At 38.5% G+C, this 9,830-nt stretch overlaps 1 protein-coding gene across 2 annotated transcripts in view; it reads left to right on the forward strand.

Moving 5' to 3' along the window:
• The window catches only part of LPCAT2 (lysophosphatidylcholine acyltransferase 2), a 209,346-nt gene extending 199,750 nt beyond the window's left edge, over nt 1-9,596 (forward strand). For both annotated transcript variants that reach the window (XM_075188834.1, XM_075188835.1), the window contains 3 exons: nt 1,220-1,318; nt 6,457-6,598; nt 7,460-9,596. In XM_075188834.1, the coding sequence (XP_075044935.1) occupies nt 1,220-1,318; nt 6,457-6,598; nt 7,460-7,662 (444 nt within the window). In that variant the 3' untranslated portion in view covers nt 7,663-9,596. The remainder of the gene's footprint in view (nt 1-1,219; nt 1,319-6,456; nt 6,599-7,459) is intronic.
• Nucleotides 9,597-9,830: the final 234 nt, after the last annotated feature.

Here is a 9,830-nt window from a genome sequence, read left to right on the forward strand (position 1 = left end):
CACATGACATTACACTGATGAGGGTTAGGATGAAGCTGAAGATGATGACGATAGCATCTTTTTAAAACTTTCTATTAAAGTGTAGTTTGCAATCTACCCCCAAAGAGGAAAGGGACTTGGGGCATTTCTATATCACGTACCGTCTTGAAAGGCTGCTGTTTGGCCAATTTCTCAATAAGGGTAGGGTGTCATACACAGACTGACCCCAAACTGGCTTTGTCCATTTCAATTAATATTGTACAGTCTATAACGGCTGAATTTTTTAGTATTTTCTACAAGTGGAAGGGGGCTAGAGAGACAGAAACCAAACTGCATTTGTCCATTTCTTTAGATATTTAACTAAAAGTGTAGGGTGTAATATACACCAAAAGACGATGGCTGCATTGCCAATATGCATAGATGGAGAGAAAGACAATCTGGTTTGTGTGTGGAATTAAACTGTTTTTTTCATAATTTATTAGCTTTAAAATTACATTACTTATCCAAGAAACAGGTGGAGCACTACATTCGGTTATTTTATGCCCAAAAACATTGATTTTTAAACAAAATTGCAAAACAAAATCAAACAAAACCAAAACACGCAAGGGCGGTTTGGCAAAACCAAAACACGACGGTAATCCAGATCCAAAACCAAAGCCAAAATACGGGGGTCAGTGAGCATCTCTATTTTTAACTCTCTAATTGTTCTACCAACATGCTGTATGCCAAAGGGGCAGCTTAGAAGATAAGCCACATTTCAAATTGCAATTCATACAGCCTTGTACCCAGGGTAGGGCTGCCAGATTTTAGCCCGGGGGGGGGCAAGACTTGACTTGACAGCCTATTTTAAAGGGAAAAAATGGAGGTGACCCAGCCCAAGATATCTCAACTATGGGACCGTCTCGGGGGGCTGCTGCCCCACAGCCCAGCCAGCCCCTGCTTGTACCTCAGTTTTATTCTTATACCTAAATGCAGACTTCACTACAATTTTCCAAAGCATTACCTCTTTCAGACACAAAAAATTGGGGTGAGTAGGGACAGGTGAAAAGATCATTCTATCAGTTTGGTACAACTTTCAATGAAAGTTTAAAATTTTAAATTGGCAAAACCAAACTCTGTGAACTGAAGTGCAGCAGTTTTGCTAATCATAAGCTGTTAATGTCACATAATGTGAAACAAACTCCCAAATTGTATTGTTATCTTTCATTGTTCCTTTACCATTGTTTTCTGTCTCTTGTAGAACAAAGATGGTACCATAGATTTTCGAGAATATGTAATTGGTATATCCATCCTTTGCAATCCTGCTAATTCTGAGGAGACTATTCAAATGGCATTTAAAGTAAGTATTTCATTTTGTGCAGACATTCAAAATATTGGCTGCAATGTGTAAATCTTTGTGCCCTAAAAGGAAATATACACTTCCAGTCCAATTTAATTGTATTTATTTTTTATCTTATAATTCAGTTAAATTTGTGTGCATGATTTATTCTTCTTTTATATTTTCCTTTTATATTTTAAATATTTAAAAACCAATGGTGCCCTCTCGTCATGAAAATTGGTAAACTGCTTGATAGGCTTGGAAGGAGTTTACAGAAAGCATTTCCCTTGTTATACTCAGAAAGTATTCCCATACAATATGTATACACAGATATGTGGTCTCTCGTGTGTGGAAATGTGTTATCCAGAAAGATTTGGAAACTAGAAAAGAAAACAAACTGTTACTGATTGATAATTCTGGACAAATAACCAGAGAGGATCACCAGTGTTTATTCCTGCAATTACCATGTCAGGGGCGCACGGAGGAGTGTCGGGGAGGGGGGGGGGGTTTCTCCCCGCCGACCCCAAAAAAAAAGTAATAATAATTCGAGAGAGAGCTCCGTTTCGCCAGCTCTGTCCAATACAGCAGCCGCGGCGCTGTCTAAGAAGCGTCTGCGGCGGTGCTGTATACAATACAGCACCGCCGCGGATGCTTCTTTGACAGCGCCGCGGCTGCTGTATAGGACAGTGGCCACTTAGTTAGCGCAGGGGGGGTTTCTAGAGACTCAAAAACCCCCCCTGCATGCGCCACTGCATGTGGAGCTCTGCTAAACGATTTAATGAAGCAGGGAATGCCAGGTGCAGCAGTGGGGGTGTGAGACATATTGGAAACATGGTAAAAGGCTCAAAATCCTAAGAATCTAAATGAATACTGTATACTATACTTTTTAGTTTCCCTGTTCCTGGAGACTGAAGGTTGTGATATGTGGTACTCAGAAAGTATACCCATACAATATGTATACACAGATATGTGGTCTCTCGTGTGTGGAAATGTGTTATCCAGAAAGATTTGGAAACTAGAAAAGAAAACAAACTGTTACTGATTGATAATTCTGGTCAAATAACCAGGGAGGATCACCAGTGTGTATTCCTGCAATTACCATGTGGAGCTCTGCTAAACGATTTAATGAAGCAGGGAATGCTAGGTGCAGCCGTGGGGGTGTGAGACATATTGGAAACATGGTAAAAGGCTCAAAATCCTAAGAATCTAAATGGATATTGTATACTATACTTTTAATTTCCCTGTTCCTGGAGACTGAAGGTTGTGATATGTGGTACCAATAATTATTTCAAGTTAATGGAGCCTTATGTTGAGCGTTAAACAAGCCAGTCATAAAAGACACAATCTCACTGTTTGGGAGATACCTATCCTTGTCAGCTCTTGCAGTATTATGATTCTCCAGGACATCAATACCAGTGTTTGAAAGTAAACATCTGCAGATGGAGACTGATGATGCAGCTTCTTGGACAAGGTGATAGTTACAGAAATATTTTGACTGAGCAATTAGCTGAAAGGTTAACTTGTTGGACAAAATACAATGAAATTAACTCTTGGAAATTCACCTGTGTGCAGTTACAGCATTCAGTTTCCCTCTTGAAGTTATAACCTATAGGGGTATATTTACTAAACTGGGTTTGAAAAAGTGGAGATGTTGCCTATAGCAAACATTCAGATTCTAGCTGTCATTTTGTAGAATGTACTAAATAAATCATAACTACAATCTGATTGGTTGCTATAGGCAGCATCTCCACTTTTTCAAACCTGCAGTTTAGTAAATTTACCCCATAGTATATGTTATTCATGTTTGAGGATTATATCCATTTTTAGGTCTAAGTTCAAATAAACTAATGATGGAATAGCTAATAAAAGAATCTTCTGTTCATAAATTAGACTAGCTATTCTGGGTTTTGTAAAGCACTGTACAGCTTTTCTTTTAACAACTCCAAGAAGGTATGTTTCCCATGTAATATCCCTAATGATAACCTAAAGGTTGTGGTGACCTTTGCTTGTAATGCACTAATGTGCTAATATGTTTTTCTGTAATGTGGGTCTTCCATCAGTTGCTTTGGGAACCATTCTGTTTATTTCAGACCTGCAGGCGGGTAGGCATTTCAATCACTGCCTACACATCACTCAGTGCTCGGTGAGAAAATCACAAGTCCCATGACCACTCTTGGTGCAGCATGGTGGCTATGTGGTTAGCACTTCTGCTTTACAGCACTGGGGTCATGAGTTCAATTCCTGACCATGGCCTTATCTGTGTGTAGTTTGTAAGTTCTCCCCGTGTTTGTGTGGGTTTCCTCTGGGTGCTTCGGTTTCCTCCCACACTCCAAAGACATACTGGTAGGGGAATTGGCTACTAACAAATTGACCCTAGTCTGTGTGTGTGTTAGGGAATTTAGATTATAAGCCCCAATGGGGCAGGGACTGATGTGAGTGAGTTCTCTGTACAGCGCTGCGGAATTAGTGATGCTATATAAAGAAATGGTGATGATGGTACAGACAAACACCCATACTGCAGATTTCATCCCTAAAGTGTAGTTGGTGCATACTGAGCAGAATTTTGCTGGTATCATACACCCATCAATCAAATGGTGTAAATGTAATCCACATTAAGCTCTAATTAAAAATATAATAATTTTGGATAGATATTTATTTTAGGAATGTGTAAAATAAAAACCAGTGATGCAATATATACCATTAGGAATAGAAAAGCCACGACACTAATCACCAAAGCTTGTACTAAATGTATTTCAACTTTATTGTAAATCCACTGAATTCAATTTTGGGGTTGACAGCATGTTAGAATTCCAGAACAACAGATATTTTATGCAGTAGTGCTGCAATTTATCAACATGCAGTAGGATGGACACTTCTCTAAGCAAGCAATTTCCTTTTCAACATATCATTAAGAACATTCACAACAATATGTGTTAATGGACAAGCATACAGGACATATTACAAAAAGCATATAATAAATGAACACTCTAATACAATCTTAATTGAAAAAAAACACTGTATTTAAACATGACTGAAGCAACATTTTAAATTCTATGAAAATCAGGTGTGATCTCTGTTTGCACATGTGTGTGATAGTGGTTAGCACTTTAGCTCACAGCACTGGGGTATTGAGTTCAAATCCCAACCAGACCCATATCTGTGTATTGTATGTTATTCCTGTGTTTGCATGGATTTCCAACAGGTGCTCCGGTTTCTTCTCACACTCTAAAAACATTTTGGTAGGTTAATTGGCTGCTGACAAAATTAACCTTTGTCCGTCTGTGTGTTAGGAAATTTATACTGTAAACCCTAATGGGGCAGGCACTGATGTGAATGAAAAATATTATTGTAGAGCGCTGCAGAATTGGTGGCGCTATATAAATGATGATGATGATGATGATAGAGTGCTAAGCTTAACTCCAACCTTATAGTGTCCTTGGTAACCACCTGTCTTTAGCTCCATGTCTTCCACCTAAAGCTCCTGTAGGGCAATGTTAGCAAACGATTGTGTCCATGCACACGCAGGTTTGATAGCAGTAGAACAAAAGTGAGGAAGCAGCAGCTGTAGTAGTGTACAGTTTCCTCTATGAAAACAATCGGTACCAAGTCATCAATTGATATACATTTATTTTATTTTGAGTGTCCAACTTACAGCTGTCCAGTCTTCTCGTCTCCAGCACAAGATTATTTTGTTATAGGTATAAGTAGATGCAATATCAAGTAACCCTTCTTTGCCTCTCTGAGTACCTACCTTTTAAACATTTGTCTTGCATGCAGGTCAGGGTACCATTATCCTTCTCCAACCTTACACTCCATCTTATCACATTCTGACCCATATGCACAGAGGGGCTTTATCAGACTTAAACTAGGGTACCTGAAACGGAAAAGAGTTACTTGGGACACGCACATCACACTTTTTAAACACTTGTGTCCCGCGAACACTCTTGCCATGCCCCTGAGGATATCACACCTTAATTTAAACAGCTATTCACAGAAATTAGGCTCAATCTTTTGCAGAAAAAACAACAATTCAGAAATCAGAAATTAAACACATTGCCTTGGTTTTTAATAATACTGTCCTAAATACCTTCTAATTTACGCTTGCAATAGGGACATTTAATATGTATACGAAAGTATGCATTTTGTTACATTGGAATTTGTTTCTTTCTCATACACATACCCAATTGTGCACAATTGCACAATGTTGTACTTGTAGAGGATTTTTAATTACCCTGAAATAGATATAATGTGACTTCTAGCAGTGGTGTTCATTTTTAGGTTTGCTGCAAAACAATGTCGTGGATCAATTAATGGAAGCTCCATATAGAAACTGTGCTTTGTTGGATCATGTAACCTACATAATGCAGAGGTCTTTGAGATTTTATCAATGTTAAAATAATGAAATTACGGAGAACCTGGAAAATAGTGATCATAGTGTAATCTCATTTGATTCCTATTAGAATGAAATCTGTGTTGGTTTACCAAAAACACTCTAAGAAGGCTAATTTCCTGATGCTGTGGTCTTTTTTGAATTTGATGTGGTCAAATTGCTCGAGGACCTCTCATTGCCAGAATAGGTTTATGCTACTGATCTAATAATTTTGCTTTTTTGAACCTTGTGCAGCTGTGTGGTACCTTATACTGTAGCCTTGATCCCATTTATCTGATCTCATTGCCAGCCACATGAGAGGTGTACGGCTTACTGTGACTGGGTGTATGTAATTAGCACAACACCTGCAGGAGTGTGCATTGTATTGGGGAAGGGGTATAAGTGGGGTGAGGGTATGTAGCAAATGGATGAGCAGTTACTTACTAGACATGATGGTTGTTACCCCTTTACAAAACAGTTGATGTCTGTCTGGATAATCTGTACAATAATTTGCTATTTGTGTATCTCATTTGCTACATTCCATGTATATTATCATAACTAATAAACAGTGACCAGTGCATAGCTAAGGCACTACAAGGTCGATTTCACCAAATGCTGTCTGTGTACCTGTATTTTATCATTAGTGCTACTATTGCAATTGATGATCCCCATGATATAATGAGATACTAAAGTTTCCACTTCTCTTTATGAAAGCAAATTGTGATTTATATAATTTATCAATGTCTCAATCACTAAATTTGTAATGAATAGTTTTTTATTCTGTCCTTAGCTATTTGATGTTGATAGAGATGGCAGTATAACAGAGGATGAATTCAGCTCATTGCTACGATCTTCACTGGGAGTGCCAGATCTTGATGTCTCAAAACTTTTTCAGGATATGGATGCTGATAAATCAGGAAAGATATCATATGGTAAGTCCAGAAACACATAAAATGTAGACGTTGTATTTCTGTAGCACCATCATTGTGTGCTTAATTAGAAGTAACGTAGCCATATTCTCATTTAAATCATATTTACTAAGTAAAAACAGGAGCCTGAGATATATTCAGTTCTAATCATGAAGATAATCATATACCTTTAGATCCATTTTGACCTGATGGTAAAACATTTGTGATCTATACCTAATTAGGCAACTGTATGGTGGGCTAAACTGAATAAATTGTGTTATTCAGAGGTCAGGCCGAATTATTGTATCCAATGGGGCCCAAGCAGCTCTTTCAGCAAGTGAGCAAACACACCCATGCATATTGCAGTCATCAGCTGATCATTTGTGTTGACATTTTTTATTTAATGCAATTTTTACAATTAAAGCAAATGTCCATCTGTTATGGGGTACTAACAATATATGCACATAGTTTTGTGTCATAAGCCCCTATAGCATACTTACCTACTTTCTTCAGCTCTCTTCCGGGAGCCAGCCAGTGGAGGGGGGCGTGAGGGGGCGGGGCGGCCAAAATCGCGTCATTTCGGCCCCGCCCCCTGTGACGTCATGACGCAAATTGCGTCATTTGACAGCGGGGGGCGGGGCTAAACGCCGCGATTCATCGGGAATTGCGGCGTTTGGGATCTAATTCTGCCCACTTCACTAGGAAGTGGGCACTTCCTAGTGAAGTGGGCAGAATTCGGGAGATTGCCACACTCGCCCGGGAGTCCGGGAGACTCTCGCAAAATGCGGGAGTCTCCCGGACATTCCGGGAGAGTTGGCAAGTATGCCCTATAGATGTTCCTAAAAGGGTTTCACTAAAATAATATTTGTGTTTTTCTGGTTTCAGAAGAGTTCAAGAGTTTTTTGAAGAAGCATCCAGAATATGCCAAGTTGTTTACAACATACCTTGAACACCAGAAATATTATTTGCATGTGCTACAGCAAACTGAGGAAGAAGACAAATACTTAGACCCTTATATTGCAAGAAATCAAGGCAGCATCAACAACAAAGAGGAAGCATGTAATGAATCTGACAAGAAAGTGGACTGAAAGATGTACAACTGCAATAAGCATAATATTTTGTAGGGTTATTTCCACTTCTTAAGAAAATTAGTATTCACCTTGATGTACTCGACCATAGCAACACAAACATCAGACACATTTGAGAACAATTGGTGTCTTATTGTAATGCAACACCTGAAGATGGCAGGGAAAAGTTCAGAAATAAGATGTTTATAATGGCAAAATGCAAAATAAAGTCCAACAGGTTCTTACAAATAGTAGTCAAATAACTATAATTTTATTATACTATTACTCAAACACATTATTTAAAAAGTAACATACTAATCTGATCCCTAATTTTTTAAATGAGATAAACAGGTTGCTTCACATACTGAAAACTTATTGAGACATAGGAAAGAGTCAAGAGTCACTGGGCAGCATGGTGGCTTATTTGCCTCACATCACTGGGGTCATGAGTTCAATTCCTGACTATGCCCCGACTGTTTGGAATATGTATGTTCTCCACGTGTTTGTGTGGGTTTCCTGCCACACTCCACAAACATACTGGTAGGTTAATTGGCTACTATCAAATTGACCCTAGTTAGTCTCTCTCTACCCCCTTTATTTTCAGGTTTATTTGTTATAGCTTGTAACACATGTTTAAAATGCTTGATGAAATGTTATTACAGATACGTGTCTTTTTCTTCGATTACATGTATTATTTTAAAATATTACTGAGAATTTGGATAATGTGCAGCCCTTTGGGGGCTCTTTATCCTTCAAAAGTGTATCAGGTTGCCTGTCACTGGTCTAAACGGAGTAAGTAAAAGTAATCCTGGAATTTAAAAAGGCAGGCTCACTTTAAACATAACAATAAAAACATGCTGATCTTTGAAGAAATTCTGCCCAGTTTTTTTTTGCATGTGATTTGCATTAACGTTTTAAACTATACAGTGGACCAGTAGTTGAACTTCAGTCCCAGATGTGCTCTGGAACTGAAGCAGACACCGAGCTCCAGTTCAAAAACCCCCTGCTCTGTTCCAAGAGTTGTTGCTCTGGAGCTGCTCTGTGTCAGGATCTGCCTTCGTTTGAGCTGCAGCATCGCCTCAGGATGCTGCTTTGTCTCGGCAGCTCCTTTCTCCTGGACCACACAGGACTTGATGTTATTGTTTTTAACTTGCAGTACCCCTGACCTACCAGATGGGTTTCTATTGTGCCTCTTCCCTCACTAGCAGGGGTTAACCTGCTGCACCAGTTAATTACTGCATCTATTCTCTCCCTATTTATGCCTAAGTTCTTGGAATAATGTGAATTATTCAATTGGAGGCAAAGTTACTGTCATTTAGAATTATAGGTGCAATGAAGAATATGTGTAAAGTGTTTGCAAAAGGTGGAGGGGAACAAGTAACTGGTGAAGGGATTACTGCGATTGGGCTTGGTATAATCACAAAGACATATGGCTGTCGGTATAGTCTTTTACAGGGCCACTAATTATATTTGCTCCAAATGTCTACTCTTCTTAGGACACTGTTCACTCAGAAGCTAGGTTTCTGGTTCCTGTGCACCATCCGGGAACCATTAAAATGATTCCCAGCTGCAGAAGTTCCTATTAATAAGCTGTGTATATGATGCACTGTCCTCCATTTTATTTTCTTAGTTTACATAGGGAAGGGGGAAGTCAGTCTAGTAATACCCTATTTAAACAAAACTTGTGCTAGAGCATGTTATCTTCTCACAAGTGATAAGTGTCTAGCATGTGCATTCCCTTGAACCAGACACAATTTAAGATAATAAAAAATACAGTTCTTTTAGAAAAAAATAAAAATAACAAAAAACAAAACTTTTACTTTTTAGAAAACATAAAGGGAAACTTTTCTGGGCATCCTTCTGGTTTGCTTTGCATCTTCTGTGCAGATGTAATGTTCTCTCCTCAATTGTGCATACCAAGAACAGTGCTGGAATAAACTATTCAGGAATGACAACTGTCTCTAGAACATAGCTATATTATTTTTTTTACAAGGGAGCATCCAGTGAAAATCTCAGACTCATTAAACATGGGATGGGGACTTTCAAGCAATACAACCTCATAATTTCCATGCAAGTCTTCTCTCTTTCATTACAAATTGTGAAAAAAATTAATTTTGAGCTGTTTTTGTTCCATTTTGTTCCTACATTGTCATCACATTCATTATCATCACATTCAGTCTATTTTGTAG

This window comes from Mixophyes fleayi, chromosome 10 (genome assembly GCF_038048845.1).
Source record: "Mixophyes fleayi isolate aMixFle1 chromosome 10, aMixFle1.hap1, whole genome shotgun sequence".
Classification (NCBI taxonomy): Eukaryota; Metazoa; Chordata; class Amphibia; order Anura; family Limnodynastidae; genus Mixophyes; species Mixophyes fleayi.